The sequence below is a fragment of the Bubalus bubalis genome, chromosome 4 (assembly GCF_019923935.1).
Source record: "Bubalus bubalis isolate 160015118507 breed Murrah chromosome 4, NDDB_SH_1, whole genome shotgun sequence".
Classification (NCBI taxonomy): Eukaryota; Metazoa; Chordata; class Mammalia; order Artiodactyla; family Bovidae; genus Bubalus; species Bubalus bubalis.
Genome location: NC_059160.1, coordinates 123,122,114 through 123,149,636, shown reverse-complemented (window position 1 = coordinate 123,149,636; position 27,523 = coordinate 123,122,114). Strand labels below are relative to the sequence as shown.

General features: G+C 42.2%; 1 protein-coding gene across 10 annotated transcripts in view; it reads left to right on the top strand.

Moving 5' to 3' along the window:
- The window catches only part of TTC13 (tetratricopeptide repeat domain 13), an 80,741-nt gene extending 58,926 nt beyond the window's left edge, over window positions 1–21,815 (top strand). For 5 of the 10 annotated variants that reach the window (XM_025284489.3, XM_006055550.4, XM_025284490.3 and 2 more), the window contains 11 exons: window positions 3,574–3,704; window positions 4,224–4,356; window positions 4,864–4,956; window positions 7,775–7,858; window positions 8,683–8,767; window positions 12,185–12,294; window positions 14,885–15,020; window positions 16,391–16,470; window positions 19,081–19,159; window positions 19,302–19,381; window positions 21,034–21,815. In XM_025284489.3, the coding sequence (XP_025140274.1) occupies window positions 3,574–3,704; window positions 4,224–4,356; window positions 4,864–4,956; window positions 7,775–7,858; window positions 8,683–8,767; window positions 12,185–12,294; window positions 14,885–15,020; window positions 16,391–16,470; window positions 19,081–19,159; window positions 19,302–19,381; window positions 21,034–21,148 (1,126 nt within the window). In that variant the 3' untranslated portion in view covers window positions 21,149–21,815. The remainder of the gene's footprint in view (window positions 1–3,573; window positions 3,705–4,223; window positions 4,357–4,863; window positions 4,957–7,774; window positions 7,859–8,682; window positions 8,768–12,184; window positions 12,295–14,884; window positions 15,021–16,390; window positions 16,471–19,080; window positions 19,160–19,301; window positions 19,382–21,033) is intronic. The other 5 variants (XM_044942000.2, XM_006055551.4, XM_044942001.2 and 2 more) reach the window with 2 other exon arrangements.
- The last annotated feature ends 5,708 nt before the right edge of the window (window positions 21,816–27,523 follow it).

The window sequence follows — 27,523 nt, the reverse complement described above, 5'->3', positions numbered from 1 at the left end:
GAAAACTACCAGAGTCCATCAGTGAATCTAGAAAAGTGACAGGGTACAAAATTAATACACAGAAATCTCTTGAATTTCCTGTACACTAGCAATGAGAGATCAGAAATTATGGAAACAATCCCATTTACCATTACAATGAAAAGAATAAAATACCTAGGAATAAATCTACCTAAGGAGGCAAAAGATCTAGATGTAGAAAGTTATAAGATATTGATGGAAGAAATCAAAGATGATAGAGATACTATGTTCTTAGATTGGAAGAATCAGTGTTGTGAAAATAACTGTGCTGCTCAAAGCAATCTCTATCACATTACCAATACCATCTTTCTCAGAACTAGGAAAACATTTGCAATTTGTATGGAAATACAAAAGATCCCAAATAGCCAAAGCAATCTTGAGAAAGAAGAATGGAGCTGGAGGAATCAGCCTTCCTGACTTCAGACTATACTATAGTAATCAAGACAGTATGGTACTGGCCCAAAAACAGAAATATGGATTCAGTGGAACAGAACTGAAGGCCCAGAGATAAACCCATGCAGTATGGGCACCTTGTCTTTGACAAAGGAGGCAAGGATATACAATGGAGAAAAGATAGCCTCTTCAATAAAAAGACAGCCTGTTCAATAAATCGTACTGGGAAAACTGGACAGCTACATGTAAAAGAATGGAATTAGAACACTCACTAACATCATACACAAAAATAAACTCAAGATGGATTGAAGACCTAAATGGAAGGCCAGACACTATAAAACTTTTAGAGGAAAGCATAAGCAGAAAAAACTCCTTGACATAAGTTGCAGCAAGATCTTTTTTGATCCACCTCCTATAGTAATAAGAATAAAAACAAAAATAAGCAAGTGGGACCGAATTAAACTTAAAAACTTTTGCACAGCAAAGAAAACCATAAACGAGATGAAAAGACAACCCTCAGAATGGAAGAAAATATTTGCAAGTGAAGCACCTGACAAGGGATTAATCTCCAAAAGATACAGACAGCTCATGCAGCTAAATATCAAAACAACAAACACCCCAATAAAAAAATGGGTGGAAGACCTAAATAGACATTTCTCCAAAGAAGACATACAGATGGCCAACAAATACATGTAAGGATGTTCAACATCATTTATTATTAGAGAAATGCAAATCAAAATTATAATGAGATACCACCTCACACTGGTCAGAATGGAGCAAATGCTAGAGAGGGCGTGCACTGCTGGCGGGAGTGTAAATTATTGTAGCCACTACTGAGAACAGTATGGAGGTTCCTTAGAAAATTGAAAATAGAACTGCCATATGAACCAGCAATCGCATTATTCTGTATATACCCAGAGAAAACCATAATTTAAAAAGACATATGCACTCTGATGTTCACTATACCACTAAATGTTCATCGAGAGCAATGGACGAAGATGTACATATATACAATGGAATGTTGCTCAGCCATAAAAGGAATGAACTTGATTCATTTGTAGAGACTCATACAGAGTGAAGTCAGGAAGAGAAAAACAAATATCATATATTAACACATATATGTGGAATCTAGAAAAATGTATAGATGGTCTTATTTGCAAAGCAGAAGTAGAGACACAGACATCAAGTATGGATACTGAGGGGAAAGGAGGATGGGATGAATTGGGAAATTGGGATTGACACACATATGCTATTGATACTATGTATAAAACAGATAACTAATGAGAACCTACTGTGTACCACAGGGAACTCTACTTAATTAATGCTCTGTGGTGACCTGAATGGGAAGGAAATCCAAAAAAGAGGGGATATATGTGTACGTATAGCTGATTCACTTTGCTGTACAGTAGAAGCTAACACAACATTGTAAAACAACTAATAAATCCAATAAAATTAAAAATTTTAAAAAAAGACATGAATAGGTATAATCTTACCAAGGGGAAAACATGAATGGCAAGCATAAGGCCACATGAGATGTTTCACCCACTTAGGTGAACAAATGTTGCAAAGTTTGATAATAGTAATATTGACCAGAAGCAGGAGCAAGGGGAAATTTTATATACTTGGCTATAGATTACTCCATTCTTTGGCCAGCAGCACTTTTCATTGTCATGTAAAATGGAACATTTGCATGTCCTACAGTCTTTCTGTCCTGCTCCTGTGCATATTCAGGGCAGAACCATCTGCTTGCGCACATAACTACCTGGAGACCTGTTGAGAGCAGTATTTGTTCACAATTGGAAACAAAATCATCCCAGATGTTTATGAGCAGAAAAATGGGTACATGTGACCACACAGCGTGGTATTCTACAGCAGTATAAACAAATGACCCAAGTCAGAGTGTGGACCAATTTTGCAATATAATGTTGAGTAAGAACAGCAAGTTGGTACATTGCAATGTCACATCATTTTTTCCATAAAGCTCATAAGCAAAACTATAGAATAAAGATATACATATGTAACCTATTTTTTTTTTAAAGATAAAGGTAAGGAAATTGTGAACAGAAAATTCAAGGTAAGTAGCCTCTTGCTGGGGGGCAGGAGAATAGGATAGTAGAGTGACGTACACATATAGGTAGAGCTACATAATCATGTTGGTTCTTCAGTTGAGTAATAAGGTTGTATGCTTTTGTAAGTTTCAATAATCAAGATAATAAAAACAAAATAGATTGCTGAAAGGGCTATATATGTTCTCCAGCACCCCCTTTTAGAGAAATACATGGTGCAGGAAAGCAGGGGGTATGAAAGCCAGTCACCAGGCTGGCCCCAGGCTGGTGTCTGGAAACAGGGATTTCAGAATCTCCTCCCACCCGAAGTGCCCAGAGCTAAGAGTGGCTCCTCAGTGCCTGCGCCCTGTGTGTGAACAGTGTGGTTCACACTGAACATCTGCTCTCCTCTGGGGACTTGGGGTACCTGCCGGGCAGGTGTGTTCACATGAGCGGTGCCTGGTACAAAGTATCTCATGAGCATTTCACTCGGGGAATTAGTGCCACCTGTCTCCCCAGGGTCCTGAAAGTGTGCCTGGCTTCCTCTAGACTTCATTCCCCGCCCCCTCTCCATGCCTTTTCCCTCTGCCAGCTGTGCTGTGTCCTCACAGCGCCCAGGAGTCCTAGTGAATTACTGAACCCAGGGGGATCTTGGAGACCCCAACACAGCCTGTAACTTAGAATTGTAGGCCTTGTTAGAAAACTTTTAGCAGGTTGACAGTTAAACAATAGTAGTCATATACACACTCAAGTACTCTTGGCATAATATAACTTGGAGCCCAAGTAGGGGATGGACTTACTGTCGGGGGATTGGTTACTTGTCAGAAGAGGCAGTCCATGCAGGTTATGTGTTCTGGAGCAGTTTACCAAGTAATTAGTTGATTGCGAACTAGTTACCAGCATTACTAACAAGCATGTGACAGTCATTGTGCACACACTGTCATAAAAAGTCCTTTTAACTTGTGTCTGGTTGGGTACTGAGCACTGAAATAAAGATGATGTGGTCAGAATTTCCTCAAATATGGTTCCACTGGAGGAAATGACTGCTTTTCAAATGAAGTTGGATAACTGCTATCTGTTGTAAAAGTCTTTATCGTGTATGTAACGTTTCTTCCAGAGATGTGTTACATCAGAATTTTGAGAGTTACAAGCCTGAGGTCCAGGAGTTGATTTGTGTGGCTGATCGTTTGGGATCCCTGATGCAATACGAAACACCTGGTTTCCTGCCAAACAAGAGAATACACAGAGGTATTTTAAAACGATCTGAAAATGGAGCAAGGATTGTTAAACTGTGTCGTACTTTTGAAAAGAATCATTTGTTGTGCTTACTCGAAGTCTGCATGTGATAAGAACAGAAATGAGTAGATTCATTCATACTGAATTCTGAGAGACGAATGCTTCTGGCTTTGGCTCTTACGCTGTTGCTTTGGGGTAGGTGTAGAATGTAGGTCATCAGTTATTGCTTTAAGTCAGACAGCTCATCCACCAGAGCCATCCCCTTTCTATAGGGTGAGGAGGGATTTGAACCTCAGTTCCTTCAGGATTGAGAGGAGACAAGTCTGCAGTTGTCTCCAGTTTCCTCTAATAGAGCTGAGTTTTAGTCAGGCTGTCATGATGGTAATGCATCTCTGGTCTTGTTGAATTACCAATACTTGTGATTCTCTTTCAATATAATGATTCCTGAATTGTTTATTGAGTTGTTGCTGAAGATCATTCCCTCTAAAGGGTACTTACAAACTCTGTTTTCCCCATATTTCCTTCTTTTAGCCATGGGTTTGGCAGCATTAGAAGTCATGCAAGCTGTACAGCGTACCTGGACGAATTCAAAGGTTCGAATGAATGGGAAAACACGGCTGATGCAGTGGAGAGACATGTTTGACATCGCAGTAAAATGGAGACGGTAACTGGCATTTAAATGAAAATAAACCAGAAGTCGAATCAATGTAATATAATGTTAAGTCTCCTCTAGTTAGCAGATTCTGAATCCGTTTTATTAACTAATATGTGTGCATGTGCATTCAGTCACGTCTGACTCTTTGTGACCCCCACGGACTGTAGCCTGCTAGATTCCTCTGTCCATGGGATTTTCCGGGCAAGAATACTAGAGTGGGTTGCCATTTCCTTCTCCTTTATTAACTAATAATAGATCTTATAAGTTATGTTTCCTGCTGTTATTCATTTTCATGAGAAAAACACTGCTCTGCTGGTAAACCTGCACTGACTTTTACTTGGTCCAGTTGAAATATCTTTGGAATTTGCAGGTTTGTGTTTCATATTTTTAGATGTAATGGACCGAGAAGTTGTTTTCTCCCCACTTTCACAAAGGCTTGTACATGTTTTATTTTAATGCTTTTGAACATTTCTAGGTTTTATAAGGTCTTCATTTTCAATAAGCCCTATTTTATAGGATTGCTGACCCAGACCAACCAGTGCTGTGGTTGGATCAAATGCCAGCACGAAGTCTCAGCAGAGGTTTTAACAATCACATCAATTTAATCAGGTATGAACATTCTGTTTATCTTTCCTGTTTTCATAGCAGGTTTTTCTTTTTTAATTAGTTTTGGCTGTGCTGGGTCTTTGTTGCTACATGCAGACTGTCTCTAGTTGTGGTGCGCAGGCTTCTCGTTGTAGTGAGAAGTGGCTTCTCTTGTTGCAGAGCACAGGCTCTCGGTGTGCGGACTTCAGTCGTTGCAGCATGAGGGCTCAGTAGCTGTGGCTCTTGGACTTAGTTGCCCTGAGGCATGTGGGATCTTCCCAGACCAGAGATCAAACCCCATCCCCGCATCGGCAGGCCAATTCTTAACAACTGGACCACCAGGGAAGTCCAAGGAGATTATCTTAAATGATCAATTTACAAAGACTGCAAACAACCCGTTTCTCCTTTCTTGGTGACTTTTGAACACAAATTAGCCCTGTACCTGCAGGGTCCTGCCTGCGTTCCTTTGAGCTGGCCTGGTTGCAAAAAGAAATGTTGTACCCCTTTTCCAATCTCTTTGATGCAGAGCTCAGTTGAAGGGTAGAATGCCAGATTTTTGCCTAGACGTCCATCTTTTGAATGGTCCTAAATTATCATAGAAAGTACTTAGATGGACGACATTACGTTACCATTATATTTTATACTTATAATATTGTGGCTCAAAGAATTCTTGTAGTGAGGGAAAGGCTTCCCCCTTGAGCCACCCTGCAACACACAAAGGGTTTGGTTTAAAGACACTGGGCGCTAAGCTGCCTTCCTGGGAGGTTGAGCAGGTTAACTGGAGAGCTTTTGTTTTGTCCAGAGGCTTCTGAAAAGTCGGGGGTATGGGTGAAGTGCTTACCCTATTATTCCACCCTCTCAATAAATGATGAGCAAATATTAAAGAGCAACAGCTCCAAGGGGACCCACTGAATTTAATTTTAGCTAAATTTTACAAATATGGTAGTATTGTCACATTTAAAATGGTTCTAATTCCAGAAGCCTGAATCAAGAAAATATTCTACTATACAACTTCAACATTTGAGTTTAATGGAAATGTTATTAGGATATTTATTGTTTTAATTTCTAGAAAATACATTTCCTTTCCCCTGTGACTTGTATATTCATGTTTCTTACAGAATAATCGGTGACATTTACAGGTAGACTCAACTAGCTTTAACTGAAGGCCACTCTGCATGTGCTGAGCTGCATGGTGGTGAAGTACAGCTCCTGACTTCAGAAGACTCCCAGCTTAGTGAGGGAGGCAGACCAGTGAGCTGCCATGTAATGCTGCTCTTTTTTTTTTTTAATTTTATTTTATTTTTAAATTTTACATAATTGTATTAGTTTTGCCAAATAGGCGTCCCAGTCTGGCCTCACGTGATGCTGTTTGGATAGATGGAAAACAGAGGTGGATGCGGCATGAACAACTGCCCTCCCCCTCAACCCTGACACCAGTGAGTTAGGCATGGTCAGGGAAGTACAACTGTGATTAGTTTATGGTTAAGGGACTGTCAGAAATCAACCCTAGAAAGATAGGCAGTAGCCAAAACATAAATAGCTTTTTTTCCTCAACAAATAACTAACATACCCATGCTAAGTCATTTTCTGTCTGGAAATGATAGCCATTCAGAGCTCAGAAGCAGAGATGTGACCTGAACAGATTTGTACATCTGGATGATCACTTTGGCCACAGATGGCAAAGACAGCGACTTCCCTTGGAGGGATAGGGAGTGGTCAGAAAGTTGTGTAACGTTCGGGTGCGCTGACGCAGAGGTCTGGAAAGCTCTGTGAAAGTGAGCCAAAGGGGACGAGTGGACACGAGAAGGCAGGGTCAGAGCACTGGTGGTGGGTTAGAAGTGGGGGTGAGCGTGCAGCTGCGGGGATGTGGTTGCCCCAGGAGGCCAGGTTTGCCCCAGGGCAAAAAGCAGGTGAACACGTTTGGGAGCTGGAGTGAATTCCTTAACTTGATGTTTGACACGCCAGTGGGGAGCCCAGGGAGCTGTGTCCAGGGAGTAGTTGACTCTGTGTGCTGTTGGACACATGTGTCGGCATGTTGGCTATACATGAGGTTCTGGGAAGGTTTGTTGCTGTTGTTTTTTAAAATTATTTATTTATTTATTTTTGGGGCTGCACTGGGTCTTCATTGCTACAGCCTGGCTTTCTCTAGTTGCAGCGAGTGAGAGCTACTCTCATTGCAGTGCACGGAGTTTTCATTGCAGTGACTTCTCTCGTTGTGGAGCACAGGCTTAGTAGTTGTGGCACACAGGCTTAGTCGGTCCGCAGCATGTGGAATCTTCCCAGACCGGGAATCGAACTTGTGTCCCCATCATTGGCAGGTGGATTCTTATCCACTGTACCACCAGGGGAGTCTTGGGATAGTTTTGAAAATGGAGGTTGGGGTAGAAATGGGAGGAAAATACTATTTAGAGTGGTGGAGGGGATGAAGACAGTGAGTAAATTACACAGTCAGAAGGAGTATTAGCAGCTAACGCTGTCAGGAACACTGAGAACAGGAGGGGGTATATTGCTGGGAAAGGGAAGGGATTCTTAATGGTAAAGTGGCAAATAAGTCTGGGCCTCATTTCAGCACTTGAGAACTTTTCTCCCTGCTTTTTTGGCATCTCTGGACTGAGTTTGGTACCTTTCTTCCAGAGTGCTCTCCGTTGCTGACCATCAGTTTTGCTAAGACAGGCATTTGTATCTCCTGTTCTTTGACTGCAAACAAACCAATGCCCCAAACCTCTTGGCTACATTATTCTCACAGCTCTCTTACTGTCCTTTTGAATTAATGTTGAAATTAGATACTATGGAACATATCTTACTGTGAAAACATTCTCAACATATATTTTTTTCTTAACAGGGGTCAGGTGATCAACATGAGATACCTGGAATATTTTGAGAAAATTCTTCATTTTATTAAAGATAGAATTCTAGTTTATCATGGGTAATCTTTCAATTTTCTTTTTCATGGTAATGGATAGATTTTATATGTTTTTCATTAGTTATATTTATGAAACTTGAAAACCACGCCTATTGACAGGCTGAACAAAATATATCACATTTTTACATAGTGTTTGGAATCATAAAGCCTTTCATAATCATTTGTCAACCTTTTTTTTTCATAGCTTTACAAAATCCATGGACCTCAACTGAGTGTTTTTAATCTTACAGCCCTGTGGCTTTTCTAGCCTCTCTCCTGTCTTTGAATTCAGTGAAAGCAGGACGTTTCTTTAAATTTCTTAATTAGGGATTAAATGGTGGATTTCAGCCTTAATACTCATTCTCCCTCAACTGAAAGGCTGTGCAGTGTAGATAGGACCGTGGACAAAAGGCTGGGGAAAAAGAATTCTGAAGGTTAGTTGCCACCAAGTAAATATAACATTGGTCTAAAAGCCTAGTGGTATACTTCCATTTGAGCAACTTTAGGAATAAAAAACATATACTTCTAATTTCGTATTTGGAATAGGAGAATCAAAAGTTTTCTGACCAAGCCCAGAGCCATGCATGTCCACATAGACACTGGCTGTCCATCCGTTTTGGTTTTCCCTATTTCACATCTGGACACACTGCTGTTTCCCTAGTTCTCATCTGTAGCCCAATACTTATTAGATTAAACTATTCCCTTATTTCGATACTTTGGTTGTGGTCCACCATTTTGAATATTGAGCCACTTGTAATTAAGATTTATCTAAATTAAAGGTAATAGCGTAACTAATTACTGATTTCTGTGTTAATTTTAGTTGCTCTCTCTCTGTTTCCCCTTTAAAGAGCTAATAATCCTAAAGGATTGTTGGAAGTTAGAGAAGCTCTGGAAAAGGTCCACAAAGTGGAAGACCTCCTTCCAATTATGAAGGTAAATTTATCATCAAAATCACAGCAGTTGTTTTTAGGGGATAAAATTAGTACTCTTTGAAAGAAGAACTTATTATCATTAGATGCATATTTGTTAATGTTTTTAGTATTTTAAGTTTTATAAAGTGTGCCACTTAAAAACATTGATAAAAACACATTCTGAATAATAACCAAAATTAAAGCAGACCCTAGAAGGTAAGAAAATGCAATAAAGAAAGCAAAGTCAGTTCAACTAAAGGTTTACAGAAAGAGAAGGGGGAACATTAAGATCAGGAGGGAATGTGTATAATGGCTGATATGTCGTGAGTGACTGATTCCCTCCCTGAGAGAATAAGCATCTCAGATCGGTGTTTTAAAGCCCAGCTGTGTTCTGTTCACTGGAAACACCTGCGACAAGATGATATCCAAACTGTTCAAAGCTGAAAGGTAGGCCAGGCAAATGCTCCTGGAGAAAAGCAGGTATGGCAATGTCAGTATCAGAAGGATTTGAATTCAAGATAAAGGGCCTGTCAAGGGGAAATAATTATATTGTTTTAAAAGTATAATCCATTAAGAAATTAGAACTTTATGAACCTTTTCTCCAAACTACCCCAAATGTGTCCACAGCAGGTACATTTGATTTTTTCTCAATTAATAGTTTGACCTATAACATAAAACTTGAATAAATATTCTCCTTGTAGCTATAGTAGATAAGACTGATGTACATCAAGTAAATGATAAGACATTTCTGTGTATGACAAAGCTCACACATTTCTAAAGCATAACCAGGAGGCATCTTGTCATGGGCAAAGCCACGAGCTGGCCCCGCGCCCCAGGCCCGTCTGCTCGCTGGGCTGGGCCGTCGCTCCTGGCCCTCCTGGAGGCTCTGTGTGCTGATGAGCCTTGTTTCTGGCCAACCTGGTTATTTTGAGGGTCTCGTGAACTGAGGTGTGGTTCTCAGTCTTCTCAAACCCGTCTTAACTCAGCAAACATGTTCAGATGGCCCCTTTACTACACTAAAATCAAATCCATAAGAATGTACATACTCAAAAAACCCCTTAGAAGGTCACCATAGTGCTCTAAAGGAGCTCTAAAAGCTAAGTCGTTTGTAGGCAAGAAACAGTAGGTCAGCATTCAGGCATATCTTCATGAGAAGCCACCAAGAAGTAGCCGGTTGCTTGCACACGCGTGTAAAGTCTTGGTGAACGTGACGGCTCCAGAGGCAGCCCTGCAGCGACCTGTCATTTGGTGACTCAAGTATCATGAGCTATGACTTTGGTGATATGGTTTTCCATAATGGTAAACCACACTTAATAAAGTTCTGTACAGTGTACAGATATACTCTTTCCTCAGTTTATATGCTGTTTGCATTTCTAGAAAAGTCAGTGGGTGTTTCAACTGTAACAGATATTTAGCGTGTGAGGATAAAACGGAGTCTGATTCCAGGCCTAGGTAATTATTACATTATAAACAGCTTCTTCATCCATGTGCAAATCCAGTGGGAGTCATGCCCGTGTGACTGTCCCTTGCACCTCATCCTTGTAGACACACGCTCCCCTGAATTCCCCAAATGTCCTCCAGGGGGCAGAATGGCCCCACCGAGGACTGCTGGATGCACCAAACAGAAGGAAACTGGAGCCTGACTCAGATTTTAGTCTTTAGCTTTCCAGTGGGTGTTTTCGGCATTTAAATTTACTATATTAGGCAGAATAGGGAAGCAGCTGAGGGATATTTTAACACATATATATGAAAGTGAAAAGTGAGAGTGTTAGTTGCTCAGTCATGTCCCACTCTTTGTGACCCCATGGACTGTAGTCTACCAGGCTCCTCTGTCCATGGAATTCTCCAGGCAAGAATACTGGGGTGGGTTGCCATTCCCTTCACCAGGGTATCTTCCCAACCCAGGGATTGAACCCGGGTCTGCTGCATTGCAGGCAAATTCCTTACTGTCTGAGCCACCAGGGAAGCCCATAGTATGTGTGTATGTCTGTGTGTGTGTGTGTGTATTAAGAAAAGCATAATGCACAAAAGACTGCAGTTGCGTGGAGAGCTGCTAAGGGGCCCAGCATCACCCCGCCACCCACCCAGTGTCTGACTTCGAATGCAAAGTCATTGCCTGTTTGGCTATATCTGGGAATGGCCATCTCACTGTGGCCTTGCACACCGTGCCTCCACGCAGGCTGGGTGTGTACTGGTGTTTCTAAAGGCACACATAGAAGTAAATAAAAATATGCCTTTGTGTTTAAAGTACTTGTTGAATGTGATGCCCTGACAGGTTCTTCTACACGATGTCCTTCTGCCAAACTGCCAGGTTCAGAGGTACCTCAGTTCCCCTCTGGGCAGCTGGTTAGTGAATTAAGGGACTGTGTGTCATGAGAGCCTGGGCCCCTGTTTCCATGTGCAGCTCAGGCAGGACCTCACCTTGCCTTATCTCACCAACTGGGTTTCCTCACCTGTGAGATGGAGGTCGTGGCCTATCTTATAGGCTTGCAGGGAGCATCAAAGAGAATTGATGCATACCCTTAAGTGTTAGCACATTCTGCCCCTAAAAGTCCTTGTCCTCATACAAAGACATCTCTTGTCTCAGCCCCTGCTGCCAGCCTTCCTGCCCACATCCACACATGTTCACCCTTCCCTGGACCTTAGTGAATGCCCACTGGTCGCTGTTTTTAGACAACCTTTTCCTCCAATATGTTTTGTGGAGCACAACCTCTTTTTATTTTACCGTCGATTCTCTTATTCAAGTCTGTCAATCCTAAAAAATGTTGGCTACACTCAATAACCGAATTTGGGGAGGATGTTTCTGGAGCAATGACAACACCTATTTATTGGCTTTTCAGTTTATCAGAAGTGTTTTAAACAGAAAGCTGTGTTCATACTCATCACCCTTAAGAGCCATTCTTACCTCTGATTCCTTTAGAATACTCTGCTTTGTTACTCTGTGGTATGCACAGTTGGGGTATGTGCGTATGTGTATATAAAATTCTCAGTTGACAAAATCCTGAGTACTTTTCAGACAGATAAGAGTCTACTTTGAAGAAGCACTAGCAAAAATGCATGGTGCTATTTTGAGTTGTAGGATTGAATACAGCTATCCTGCTAAGTGTCAAAGTTCCTGCCGATTAAGATGAACAAGAGAAAAGACCCAAATGGAGCTCTTAGGAGTGAGAGTTGCCACTGAAGAAAGGCGGTGTGCCTTTTGCGCCGAGGTTCTCTTCTGGCCTCTGGCAGGGGCCATGGGGAGTGCGACTTGGGCTGAGAGAGTGGATGGGGGCATAGGGACAGGCACAGGCGTCCTGGACACTAACCGCCAGGGCAGAGGACACCATGTCTTACGTTCTCTGAGCCTTTTAGAAACATCAAAGTCAGAGTTGGCGCTGCAGATTGGGAATTTACAATGAATCTCACTAGTAATGTGAATTTTCTTTTTCCTTGAAAGCAGTTTAATACTAAAACAAAGGATGGGTTCACTGTGAACACCAAAGTTCCCAGCCTCAAAGACCAAGGGAAGGAATATGATGGCTTCACGATTACGATTACGGGAGACAAGTACGTGCACTTCCTAAGTGTGGGTGTACAGAGGGGGGCAGGTGTCAGAAAGTGTGCAGACACTTGGTATTGCCAGAGCAGGGTGGACATTCCGGGCTTTTGCTGTCTCCTGAAATGGAGATTATGAAGCTCCAGTGTATCACTAGAACCAGCTTTTTTGAAGCTTGTTGTGAGGAAGACTTTTACCAATTAAGTGAAAAAAAGATGAGAGATTGGCAGATTGAAGGCTGTTATTCGAATTTTAAATGTAGTTTTAATTCATTGTGGGAGTACAAGTACGTCTTATTGAAAATTTAGAATATAGATAAACAAAGATAAAAAAATTTTAAATCATTGTTTCCTTAAAAACTGAGATTATACTGTACATATTGTTTTATAACCTGTTTCTTTTCTACCCTTAATATGAACATTTTCCCATACCTTATTCTTAAAAGCATTTCTAAAAAATTGCCTAGTATTCTATTTTTGGAATATTGTAGAGTTACTCCTACTAGTTTTTACTTGTCATTGATCATTTAGGATGTTTTCCACTTTTTCAGCTTATATAATAGCACCAAATGAAAATTTGTGTTAATAATCATTTTATGTCCATCTGAAATCCAAACTTCACCTCGGAGCCTCCACATCCTTGAGCTTTGGTGGCATGATCTTGACCCTCCCCAGTCACTGCCCTCCCCACAACACACGTTCCTCAGTTGCTGCCCTGAGCTCCACCACATCTGCATCAGGGGTATCTGGCAGCTCAGCGTTGGGCCCCACATCCTCTCAGCCCCTCTGCCTCCTGGTCTCTTGCTTCCATGTCAGAACTCACACCAGCCTTCAGGAAGAAACACCATTTAGCAAAGATTCTGTGACTTTTCCTTTGAGGTCTCCATCTCTACCCCAAGCCACTTATCAAAGTACCTTCCCAATAAAGATGGTTCTCCTCGCATAAAAGGAATTCCAGGGTTTTCTATTGATGTAAAATTATTGTCTCCTTCCTCTTCACCCACCCATGATTAAGTTCCCAGCAGAAATGAACTACTAAGTAAGAGTACATAAATCCTTCCCCCAAACACAGCATCTTCCTCAGCTGTCTCTTTTCATCCCATTTGTTGTCAGCCTTGCTTGGGGCCTCTGACCCCAACGAGGACTCATGACTCGTATCTCCATCTCCGGTCTCCTGGTGCCCGACCAGTGCTTCAGTGGGCTCCACCCCACTGGGTGTTCCCCTGGATCCCAAAATCCCTCCCTAGTCCGTACCCTGCCACTGCCTGTTGACTCCAAAATCATCTCCCCTGCCAGACAGGCAAGGCCTTTTGTAATAATGGCCTCAAACAGTGCTTCCTGCTTTACCTGAAGCACTTTGCTGCCAGAACCAGGCCTGCCACTTCAGCTGGATGTCTTGTTCCCCGAGGTCACCTCCTACCTCTTGGGTCTGTTTCACTCACAGCCTCATCTTGAAGATCCAAGTTCTGGCCCCTTCTCCCACAAAGCATTTCTGTTTTCTTCCACATCTTCCAAATTAGATCAACTTTCTCCTCTGAATCTCTGATCAACTGTTACCGCCCTACGCATAGACTCATAATAATCTGTGACCTTGTTTCCCCCTCCTTTCCTTGATAAAGACAGCTGCTTTGCCTTGTTGTTCTTCATAGGATCTAAGGACTATTTTCAGCATTTTGGTACTGGTATTATACAGTAAATACCTGTTGCATGGAACTTTTATCCTGCCCCGGGCCTCACATGGAGCTGCACATGCAGCCGAGTTTTAAAAAATGAAACTGTGGAGGCCCAGAACTTGTTTTCTGTGCACAGCCCCAGCTCCTGCTCTTCTGATGTAAAAGAGTGATTGTCTGATAAAATTGAAACACATTGAAATATGTTGTACTCTGTGTAGTTATATCCTCCTCTGTTGGCTTAAGCTCATAAAAGATGTACATCTGAATCTAGAGCCTATTATACAGATTGAAGTTAAGTCAAAAACAGCTATTGCGTTTTAACACATATATATATGGAATCTAAAAAGATGGTACTGATAAACCTATTCTCAGGGCAGGAATAGAGACACAGACATAGAGAAAGGACTTGTAGACACAGCAGGGGGAGGAAGGGGTGGGACAAATTGAGAGAGTAGCACTGACATATGTACATTACCGTGTGTAAAACAGATAGCTAGTGAGAAGCTGCCACACAGCACAGGGAGCTCAGCTCAGTGGTCTCTGGTGACCTAGAGGGGTGGGATGGGGGGTGGGAGGGAGGGAGGTTCAGGAGGGAGAGGATGTATGTATACTTACGGCTGACTCATGTTGTTGTATGGCAGAAACCAGCACAATGTTGTAAAGCTATTATCCTCCAATTAAAAATTAAAATTAAAAAACAAGTTTTTTTTTAAAGAAGTACGTACAGTTAAACTGAGCAAAATCTATTTGTGACAAAACCGCCTGCTAGAGACACGCCTCGGCAGTCTGCTCGGAAAGGCGCGGACTCGCCTCGCATGTCCTGCCACATCAGCGAGTGCCGCCTGCTGCTGCCCCACACCCCCGCCCCCTGTGTTTAGCTCTGTGAATTGTATAATACATGCCTCTGACATACATTCTTGTATTTCTAGGGTTGGCAATATACTATTTTCTGTGGAAACTCAAACCACAGAAGAGAGAACACAATTATATCACGCCGAAATAGATGCACTTTATAAAGATCTAACAGCAAAAGGAAAAGTACTGATTCTCTCATCAGAATTTGGGGTAGGTTTCTGTTTGTCTTCATTTTATCCATGCTGCTATGATTCTTTTGTCCTCTTTCACTGAGATCGTACATTTATGCTTGAAATCAGCCTTAAATAACCAGGAAATATTTCTTTTAATGTTCTTATAGAGACAGTTCCGTATTTAATAACTACAGAAACGGAGAGAGGGGAATGTATGTAGTTACTGTGTTATGCTATGCTATGCTAAGTCACTTCAGTCGTGTCCAACTCTGTGTGACCTCATAGACGGCAGCCCACCAGGCTCCCCCGTCCCTGGGATTCTCCAGGCAAGAACACTGGAGTAGGTTGCCATTTCCTTCTCCAGTGCATGAAAGTGAAAAGTGAAAGTGAAGTCGCTCAGTCATGTCCGACTCCCAGCGACCCCATGGACTGCAGCCTACCAGGCTCCTCCGTCCATGGGATTTTCCAGGCAAGAGTACTGGAGTGGGGTGCCATTGCCTTCTCCGAGTTACTGTGTTATATTATCATAAATTGGAGCTTTGTCAGTATTTAAGTGTATAGGTTGTCCATGATGGACGTGACTGTTTCCTGGACTGCAGGCTCCTCCACCATTGCTTTCTGATTCAACGGGGAGCTACGTCCTGCTCCCCAGGAGCTACAACGTCACCTGCATGCTTGCAGCTGTCACTGTGTGGAGAGTATAGGGGGTGCTCCATCCACGTTCTGGAATGGATACCCATGGCTTTTGGAAAGTTCCTTTATTTCTCTGGATTTTATTCAGTTTATACATATAATTGGAGGAGGGCATGGCAACCCACTCCAGTTTTCTTGCCTGGAGAATCCCATGGACAGAGGAGCCTGGCAGGCTACAGTTCATGGGGTCACAAAGAGTCAGACACAACTGAAGAGATTTAGCATGCACACACATATATAATTAAGTATATCGATCACCTAAATCTCAGTGGTGGGGGTAGGGGGAGGGGTGATGCTAATCAGAATCTTGGAGTAGAAGGGCCTGTAGTCTGAGAAAGTATATTCAATATTAATAAGCACTTTGTTTTATTTTAATCCTAATATTTTTTTTTTGACTTTGCAAAATCCTAATTTTGACTTTGCAAATAATGTTATAGACCAAAACAGATATCTACGTTTATCAGAAAAAGTTTGCTGTTTTGAAGGCAGCTGGGAGCATACTGCTTAAAACTAAATTGTACATATACCCTTTCATTAGAAAAAAATGATGTGAAAGAGTATAATATATTCAGGGATGTGAAAAGTAGGTCCTTGTAGGAGAAGAATGAAATAATCCTCTTCCTAGTAAATGATTCTGCTGTGTCTTGTCACCTCATAAAAATGAGTTTATAATCTATTATTTAAGTTCACGAGCACATATGTTTTTTTTCCTAGGAGGCTGATGCTGTTTGCAACTTAATCTTATCCTTAGTTTATTATTTTTATAATTTAATGCCGCTCTCTCGTGGATCCAGGTGGGTGATATCCTATAATCTGACAGTTTTGTAGTGAAGAACACACGCCTTTTGCTTGCATTTGCTGTGTGGGTATGAGTACAGGTATCCTAGCAATGGCGAGAAGCCCCCTTTGATTTTCCGAAGTCCACCCGAAAGTGATGTCCTTGATCTACTGCATCATCAAGGATTCTAGAAGGTGGTTCTAGTAGAAGGGTTCTTGGTGTTTACAGGCTGGAGCTCATTCATTCACAAAAATGTATCCAAGTCTCACTCTGTGCACACATGCTCTCACTGTGCTTTAATTCCTGGTGTTTGCCCAGACTGTTACCCTGCTGCCCCCAAATTTTGGCCATTAATTGACCTTTACCCCTAAAGTTTAATACTTGTGCATCACCAACCATCCCAAAGTATTATTACTGTTATAAATAAATTCTACTTAGCGAATTCATCAGGAGTCTTTCAAGTGTCATTCAAACAAGGGTGTGTCTGTAGAGCCTTCTTTTTATTCCCTTTTATTTGGTCCCGTGTACAGCGCATCAGGTGAATGGTGTAAGCTGTTGTTAGCACATGTTTGAATTTAAGATGTTTTGGTTAAAATCATATACTTAAGTGTCTTGATCTCTGATTAATACTTTAGAAAGGAAAACTCTCCTAAATGTGGTAGTAAGTTTTCTTGTACTATTAAAAAAGCACTGGGAGTTGGGCATAATGGGCGCAGGGGGTCCACTGTGTGGTGATGGATGGAAACTGGGCTGGTGATGATCACTCTGTGGTGTAGACATGTGTGCACCTGGAACTTATGAAATAAAAATGGCCTTGAAGTAAAATAGGAACAGAAATATTGTACCTTAGGCACAACTGTTATAGGAATGCTAACTAGATCTATAACATGCAGGGGGCCTCCATGTGCCTGTTCATCCACCGCTTGCAGGCACTGTGCATGCGTGTGTTCACGCAGCAGCTCTGTGGGCTTCTGTGTCACTTGAGAAGGAGGTCCAACTCCAGTCACCCCCGTCTCCCCCTCAGCCCCTGCACCTGTCCGGTCCCTGACTAAGTCTCGTTGACTCTGCCTCCTAAACCTCTCCTCTCCTCTCATGCTCCCCGCGCATGCCATAGCTCAGATCAGCTCATCTCTTGCACTGACCTTTCTTTTTTAAAAACATATTCATTTAATTCTCTATTTTTGGCTGCACTGGGTCTTCATTGCTGTGTGGGGGCTTTCTCTAGTTGCAGTGAGCTGGAGCTACTCACTGGAGGGCATGGGCTTCTCATTGCAGTGGGTTCTGTTGTGGAGAACTGGCTCTAGGCGCTCAGGCTTCAGTAGCTGCAGCTCTCCAGCTTAGCTGCCTCGAGGCACGTGGGATCCTCTCAGACCAGGAATCAGACCTGTGTCCCCTGTAATTCACAGGTGGATTCTTAACCACTGGACCACCAGGGAAGTCCCCCTGCTTATCTCTTGCACTGACCTTTCTAACTGGTCTCTCCATTTCCAGGCTTTTCTTTTTCCCTCTCTGTGCCCCAGTTCTTTATATCTGTTGGCTCAGGTGCCAATTCAGTGGTGTGATGCACAGTGCCAGCTCCTCCCTGCCCTGGTTTACCATGGCCTCATCACCTTTCCTGTCATCTACCCTCTCTCCATCCTCACTCTGGCCCCTCCACCACACCCCCTGCTTGTCCAAACACCTTCCTGTCCCGCCCAGCCAGCCCACTTCCGTGCCTTCTCCTCTATCTCCATTGCCCTGCCCGTGGCCTTCAAAGATAAAGCGCATGTGTCCATGGCCTCTGTGAGGGCTTCCCTATTAGGTGACTGCAGGGCTGACTCCCTTTCTCTGGCGTCCACTTGCAGAGGCAAGAGCTCTGTCTTAGCTGTCTTCGTCCTGGGGTGCCTCTCACAAAGCACACAGCTGGCGTCATAACAAAAATGTCAGAGCCCAGAGTGAGTCTGGACATGCCAGGAAGGAAGTGCACATAACCCAGCCTTCAGACCAGTCTGTTAGTACTTTCTGAGATGCGTTCTTTTTCTTCTTTGGGGCCAAAGTTTTTATTGTTAAACTCTAATAAAATGTTTGCATTTACAAAGTATATTTTATATATATATATATATATATATATATATATATATATATATATATGCATTTTAAAGCCAAGCCTCATGCAGTTAAAAATATAAGTAAGCAAGGACTTCCCTGGCAGTCCAGCTGTTAAGACCCCATGCTTCTAATGCAGGGGGCTTAGATTCGTCCCTGCTTGGGGAACTAAGATCCCACATGCCATGTGATGTGGCCGATAATGAATTTTTTAAAATAATAGAAAGCAGGCACATTTTCTAACTCAGTGTTTTCCTATAAGAATAGGAAAACCAATTGAAAAGAAAACTCCTAATTAAAAGAAACTTTTTGTCTCAGAAAAATATTATTGTTACACATTTACCCCTAAATTAGTAAACTAGTAAATATTTTTCTTAGTAAATTAGCAAATATTTTTAGAAATATTTTAAAATGAAAATATTCTTTTAATGTCCAAAGAATTGTTAAAAGAAATACAATGTCATCTTTTAGGATGGGAAGTCCATAGTGTGGTAACCCTCTGTGGCCTGGACTGACTGGTAATTGTTCTCTATCTGAATAGTGTAATCGCTTACTCAGTGATTGTGGGAGCGCTGATGGCAAGTGGAAAAGAAGTAGCAGGAAAAATTCCCAAAGGGAAGGTATGTTGGAGCTGGAGCCAGAAGGGAAAAGGTTTCAATTCCAGTCTGTGGAGTTTTATGTTAAAACACACAAATGAACTGAATCCCAAAGGGAGCCTCCCCTCCATCTTTAACCACATTCTTAAATCTCTTTCTCTTTCAGTTGGTTGACTTTGAAGCTATGACTGCCCCTGGTTCAGAGGCCTTTAGCAAAATAGCTAAAAGCTGGATGAACTTGAAAAGGTAACTTCTTGATAGGGGTCAACAAAAGGATGTGAAACTGGAATTGTACTAATTTTTTATGGGTTATGATTATATAATGAATTTAATCTGCTTTTCAAAGTTACTATGTTTTTGTTGTCATTTATGACCCCTTACCAGGTGAGTGTATGGATAAAAATGAATAATGAATAAAATAAGGAAGCCAGTTTGTGAAGGAAGGGTTACAGATGTCTTATTTATATAGTCAGATATTCCTGTCTCTTGGCTCACTGATCCTTTGTCCCAGACTCGCAGAGTCAGTATTCAGGAGTGATTTTGAAAACTGAGCTGGACCTGACCCAGACTTCTCTGGGTGGTGGCACCTGCCTTTCAGCTGCATTTTTCCTTTACTCTTTGTTTGGGGAAGGTGGTGCTTTACTGTAATTTAGGTACAAAATACATAGGAGTCAGGGAAAGCTGCAAGAAATTACCCCTGACGGTTACCGTGGGAGGGCCCAGTACTATGATCTTCCCTGGCTCTTGTTTTCAAAAGCACCACAGGGGCACATAAATAAATATATATATATGGGCTGAAATTAAACTCACTGGTGCTTTCATAGTTAATTTTGTTGTTGTTGTTGTTCAATCCTAAGTCATGTCCAGCTCTTTGCAACTTCATGGGCTACAACACACTAAGTTCCTCTGTCCTCCACTGTCTCCCAGAGTTGGCTCAAATTCACGTGCATCGAGTCTATGATGCCATCCAACCATCTCATCCTCTGCCGCTGCCTTCTCCTTTTGCTCTTAATCTTTAAGCACATCTCACTATTTAACCTTATTGACTCTTGCTCCTTCTCCTTGGTTTTTTTTTAATATCATAGAAACTTCCGGTTTTGCCTTTCCATATCTGTTCAACAGAGCAACCACTCTAAAAATCGCTGGATAATGTGTGCTCTGTTTAAAACAGAAGTTTGGTCTGTAAGATACTTTGGTCCCATTTGTAAGTATTCCATTAGCTTTGTAATGAAAACTCCTAACAGTTACACCTCCTTCTGGTATATTTTTGTCTCAGTTTACTAGTTTACATGTATTTTAGTAACATGATCATAAGGTCAAAGGCCTTGCCTCTGTTTCCTGCATAATTTTACAGTGTTGATCTTTCAACAACTCTTTGAGGGAAAAATAGCAACGCTACCTTATGTTGTGCAGCTACAGGTTCACAATGTAATTGAGACCTATTCCACACTCCTTACCAGGAGTAAGTAACTCTGGGAGTTAGGAATACTGTCCTTCTTGCTGCAAATACAGGGAAGTGGGTCTGAGAGGAACCACTAAAGCTGATAAGGATCAAGGCTGGACCCAAATCATGTGTCTTCAGGTTCCACGTCTAGCGTGTCCCTCGGAGGGATGTGTTTGCATAACACTCATTGTGTAAGTCCGAGATTGACTTTCTTTCCGAAGGCTGGTTGACTTTACCCGCATCTCATGATGGGAGCCTGCTGATAGCCCATTCATTGCTACAACAGGATCTGCTCTGCTCACAGGTCCCCCTGCGATGTGATGTTGTCTGATGTCACGCATGTGGAGTACTGTAAAGTGAATATTGTAATAGGAATTGGTGTAATATAAGCTTTGCCTTTTTTGGTAAAATTGTGTTGATTTTCACACCCTTTCTTTGCATTTTTCTCTTTCAGTATTTCACCTTCTTATAAGACTCTGCCATCTGTGTCAGAAACGTTCCCAACATTAAGATCAATGATCGAGGTGCTAAACACAGACTCCTCTCCACGTTGTCTTAAGAAACTCTAGTTATGCTGTGGTATTTATACAAGTAAAGGGCCGGACCTCTTGCTTCTTAAGTTATTTTTTAAAACATGGAATTATAAAGAAATTAGGTCCTTTATTACTTTTGATACCAATTTTTGATAGGAATTGAATACTTGAAATCATTTTATTTACCTTTCTGAACCATAACAGAAATCATGAAAGAGGGTTTTGAGGGGACAGAAGAGCTCTGTGTCTGGGATGGGAGGCATTTGCATTAGCCAGTAGCCACTTGGTTTCCACTTACAAAGTCATACGACTCCTTCCTCACGGCGAAAAATGTTTACTCCAAAAACCAAAAATTAACAATTAAAGGGAACAAAAGCTACAACAAAACAGGAGTGTTTTCATTCCTTTAAAAATCTGGATGTTTTTCAAAGACCTTCTTTTTATGCACACTGTGATAACGCATCTTGTTTTCAACTGACATCGTCCTCACGTGTGGGTTCTCCATTTCGTTTGAACCGTGGAAGATTTGTGGCCATCAGCATGCCTGGAGCTCATGACCTGGGACACTTACGTTGAATGATACAGACAGTATTTGCCAGTGACTCAAACACTGAATTATTGAAACATGTTTTATTTGTTTTTTTCCTCTTTATTGGAAAAAATAAACAGGGTGATTTCTATAAATCACCAGTTTTTGACACTGGATTATGTATGTTTTTATTTTGTGAGCCAGTTTCACTTTCAGGTATAAGAACAGTCAGAAAATTGCTAACTTTCTTTTGCAGACAGGGTAATGACAGTGCATAAATGGGTTCAGTTAAACACCATTTCCAGTCATTTTCATTTTTCTCTGGTCTCTGTGAAAGAGTTAAGCTAGTCACTGCTTTCTGTTATTCACTTTCTGTCTCGCAGACTCTTGTGAGCAGGACACAGCAGTGTCTGCATGTCTGCAGGTGTCCATGCTTGGCAGAGACGCCACCCTGGCACTTGCCGCGTGGTGTGGCACTTGCAGCGTGATCAGCAGAAGGCCGCTCTTTGGACAGATAGGACCTGCCCTTTGGACAGGTGCTGTTCTGGGCACTGACCTGTGTTTCAAAACACTGAGATGTGGCTCGTGTTCTCATCTCATCTGGATGGTGATACAAATCGTCAGGCACACCTCATTTTATAAAGAGAGCTCACACACCCACAGCCAGCTTTCCCCAGAGTCTTTGTTTTCATTTTACAGATAAGAGGGTTGAGGCTTTGGGAGCTTGATGACTCTCCCAGGTGCCCCCAAAGCCAAGGTGCTAGGATCCAGCCAGGCCTTTCTGGCCCCAGGGCCTGTCCTGCCCCACCGTGGTCTCAGGGCACCAAGGATTCATTCCCAGGTTCTTCTCAAGATTCAGCATACTTAACTGCTCCATGCAAAATGTTCATCGATGCGTTATGTTGCTCTGCACTCTCAACTTGCTGCTGTTTGACCTGCATCCAGATATAGGCTACAGGATTGCAAAGTGAGAAGGGGATTGTAGAGATTAAGCAAAGGAGAAATGAGTAAGTTTTTAAACTTTTCCCTCTTTTTGCCTATCATCCCAAAGTCAAAATCTTTCAATTTCTTCAAGGATTTTTCTTCATTTTATCACCAATTCTTCAAAATTTTTAGTTGTGAGACATACATTTTTCAGTTAGGGAAATGGTCCAGATAAATTAACTGACTTTTCTAAAATATGACAATATGTCCACACCCCAAAGTTAGAATGTAATTTTTCCTTAAAATTTAGTTTACCAACTCCAAATTGCTACATTTCAGTTTTTATTTAAGTATTTTATTTTCTCCTCGTGCAGGTATAACCCTCATATAGGGCTTCTCAGGTGGCTCAGTGGTAAAGAATCCACCTTCCAGTGCAGGAGGCGCAAGAGATGCGGGTTCAATCTCTGGGTTGAGAAGATCCCTTGGGGTAGGAGTGGCAACCCACTGCAGTATTCTTGCCCGGAAAATTCCATGGACGGAGGAGTCCGGTGGGCTGCAGTTTATGGGGTTGCAAAGAATCAAACACGACTGAGCATGCATGCATCATTAGACATACTGAATGCTGAATTCTGTGATTGCAGGATGATCTGGGGAAACCTTCCGTCTTCTGCCTGAGTCCCAGAACACTTGAACCAACTTGACTATGGTCTGAACAGAACATTATGAGCAGGTTTGTTTGGTGGCTGAGAAGATACTGTCTATTGGGCTCCTCTTCCATCGTTGAGGCTTTTTGTCTCAAGAACACCATGAAGTTTTGGCATGCATTTTTATATCATAATATTTAAAATTCTCTTACCATATCTTCTGTTAAATTGCACCTAGAAATCTGAGTTCCATCATGCAAGTTGTCCTTTGTTTATTTATTTTATTTTACTTTATCATTTTGGCTGTGCGGGCTCTTCATCGCCTCTCAGGCTTTCTCTAGTTGTGACCTACAGGCTTCTCTTGTTGTGGAGCATGGGATCTAGAACACGCAGGCTTTAGTAGTTACAGTGCATGGGCTCAGTAGTGGTGTGAGAGCTCAGTTGCTGAGTGGCATGTGGGATTCTAGTTCCCGAAACAGAGATTGAATCCATGTCTTCTGCATTGGAAGGCAGATTCTTAACCAGGGAAGTCCCTGTCCTCTGTTTAAAACTAAAAAAAAAAAGTTTTTAAAGTTAGAATCAAGTTTGCCTTTATCCTAAAAACTTCATATTGAAAACTTTTGATCACACTGAAGAGACAAAACTGCTCTTTGTCTTTTTGTCTGTGTTTGGTTTTTATCTCATCAGATACCCTGATCCTTTTGATCTCATGGTGTGAAAAATCAGGTGCTCTCCTGCTAGACTTGTGGTACCTGGGCCTACTTCCCCCAGCCCTTAGCTTGGATGGCAACCAGAAACACCAGATTTGAGGGGCTTCCCTGCCCCAGGTCAGATTTGAGTGCAAGAGGCTGGGTTCCCAGTGTTTTATGGGTTGATCTAATTGTGTCCCTGAATTTTAGTTCTCTTATATTACCATTAGAAATTCTTCACATATTAAGAATTCATTTGCCTACTAGTTGTCAATCTTAGTATCCCTTTACCCCCAGATGACTTGAAGTGTGTGTTAGAGGGAACTGTGGATTGGTCCACAAATGTCATCCAGGATACAGTCCATTAACAAGCCAGCTCTTCTCTCCCTCTTACAAAACAACCCTCCCCTCATTGCTCCATTTCCCCCTCAGCTCCCCTGCTACCTCCTCCATGCACTGTGATCTCTCTTGACCACTTTTGAGGTTTCTGACTTTTCTTTCTAACGCTGGTCTGATTAAACCCATCACAGCATCTCACTGTCCTGAAATAAAACCCAGTCTCCTACAGTAATGCCATCCCCCACCCTCACCCCCAGTGGCCTCTGTTTCTCCAGCCTCACCTCTCTCTGCTCTTCCCCTCATCTGCACACTTCAGCCAACTCCCCTTGTGTGCCATCAGCTCTCTGAGGTATTTCCTTCTGCGGGGACCTCACAGTTAACTCAGCACTGTCCAGTGGGACTGTCTGCAATGACGAGGCTGTTCTGTATTTGCCCATCCAGGGTGGCAGCCACCAGCCACATGTGACTGATGAACACTTGACTGGGGCCAGTATGACTGAGCAACTGTTTAATTTAGTTTTAATGAATTTAAATTTATGTAACCATACATCATTAAGAACTACTACATGGGACAGTACAGCTAAAGAGTTCTTAATTTGATTTTAGAATAAGCTTTTTCACAGGAATAATCCCAAATGATTTTCTCTGGTGACAGTTAACTGTATCATGAACTGGACATGGAACAACAGACTGGTTCCAAATAGGAAAAGGAGGACATCAAGGCTGTATATTGTCACCCTGCTTATTTAACTTATATGCAGAGTACATCATGAGAAACGCTGGGCTGGATGAAGCACAAGCTAGAATCAAGATTGCCCTGAGAGAACCCTCTTACACTGTTGGTGGGAATGCAAACTAGTACAGCCACTATGGAGAACAGTGTGGAGATTCCTTAAAAAACTGGAAATAGACATGCCTTATGATCCAGCAATCCCACTGCTGGGCATACACACTGAGAAAACCAGAAGGGAAAGAGACACGAGTACCCCAATGTTCATCGCAGCACTGTTTATAATAGCCAGGACATGGAAGCAACCTAGATGTCCATCAGCAGATGAATGGATAAGAAAGCTGTGGTACATATACACAATGGAGTATTATTCAGCCATTAAAAAGAATACATTTGAATCAGTTCTAATGAGGTGGATGAAACTGGAGCCTATTATACAGAGTGAAGTAAGCCAGAAAGAAAAACACCATACAGTATACTAACGCATATATATGGAATTTAGAAAGATGGTAACAATAACCCTGTGTACGAGACAGCAAAAGAGACACTGATGTATAGAACAGTCTTATGGACTCTGTGGGAGAGGGAGAGGGTGGGAAGATTTGGGAGAATGGCATTGAAACACGTAAAATATCATGTATGAAATGAGATGCCAGTCCAGGTTCGATGCACGATACTGGATGCTTGGGGCTGGTGCACTGGGACGACCCAGAGGGATGGAATGGGGAGGGAGGAGGGAGGAGGGTTCAGGATGGGGAACACATGTATACCTGTGGCGGATTCATTTTGATATTTGGCAAATCTAATACAGTTATGTAAAGTTTAAAAATAAAATAAAATTTAAAAAAAAAAAAAAAAAAAAAGATTGCCCTGAGAAATATCAATAACCTCAGATATGCAGAAGACACCACCCTTACGGCAGAAAGTGAAGATCTAAAGAGCCTCTTGATGAAAGTGAAAGAGGAGAGTGAAAAAGTTGGCTTAAAACTCAACATTCAGAAAACTAAGATCATGGCATCCGGTCCCATTGCTTCATGGCAAATAGATGGGGAAACAGTGGCAGACTTTATTTTTTGGGGCTCCAAAATTGCTGCAGATGGTGACTGCAGCCATGAAATTAAAAGAAGCTTACTCCTTGGAAGGAAAGTCATGACCAACCTAGACATATTAAACCTAGCATATTAAAACCTAGCATATTAAAAATCAGAGACATTACTTTGCCAACAAAGGTCCGTCTAGTCAAGGCTCTGGTTTCTCCAGTGGTCATGTATGGATGTGAGAGTTGGACTATAAAGAGAGCTGAGCACCGAGGAATTGATGCTTTTGAACTGTGGTGCTGGATAAGACTCTTGAGAGTCCCTTGGACTGCAAGCAGATCCAACCAGTCCATCCTAAAGGAAATCAGTCCTGAATATTCATTGGAAGGACTGATGCTGAAGCTGAAACTCTAAAACTTTGGCCACCTCATGCGAAGAGCTGACTCATTTGAAAAGACCCTGATGCTGAGAAAGATTGAAGGCGGGAGAAGGGGCTGACAGATGATGAGATGGTTGGATGGCATCACCAACTCAATGGACATGAGTTTGAGTAAACTCTGGGAGTTGGTGATGGACAGGGAGGCCTGGCCTTCTGCAGTCCATGAGGTTGCAAAGAGTCAGACACGACTGAGCGACTGAACTGAACTAAACTTGTTATAGACTTTTCTGAATATTTCAGGTCTATTTGTAAAATTGCTCCTATTAATAACATGTTTAATCTTTAAAAGGCTTTTACCTCTAGGTAAAACCTGTTAGCAAACTAGGAATTTTTTGTGGAACATTTCCAATGAGTTAAGTGTGCTGCTACTGCTAAGTCGCTTCAGTTGTGTCCGACTCTTGTGCGACCCCATAGACGGCAGCCCACCAGGCTCCCCTGTCCCTGGGATTCTCCAGGCAAGAACACTGGAGTGGGTTGCCATTTCCTTCTCCAATGCATGAAAGTGAAAAACGAAAGTGAAGTCTCTCAGTCGTGTCCGACTCTTCACGACCCCATGGATTGCAGCCTACCAGGCTCCTCCGTCCATGGGATTTTCCAGGCAAGAGTACTGGAGTGGGGTGCCATTGCTTTCTCTTAAGCGTGAGGCACAGGAAATAACCTCCAGCTCACTAGTGCTTGCCTTCCAAGCAAGATGTATAGAGAGAGCAGAGATCAGCAAAATCCCCTAAAGAAACCTGTCCGTGTCCCAGACCAACAAGACTTGGCTATATTCATGAGCATTCATATGTCTGGCCTGTCCAGTCAAGTTCACATCTAAAATGTCTCAGATGTGCTCTTGTCCAGGCATTATTACTGTCACACCAAAATCTAAAGTGGGTGAATAAATGAAGGTCCACACTTGCATCTAATTCACACCTGCACCATCCCAAGTGCTCAGAAGCAGCTGGTGGCTGCCATATTTGATTGGGCCAATATGGCCGTCATCACAGGAAGTTGTACCTGGACGGTGTTGCTACCCTGAAAACAGACCACCGCTCCACACCTGTGCATCAGACAATAATTAGAATGGGAGTCCATGTG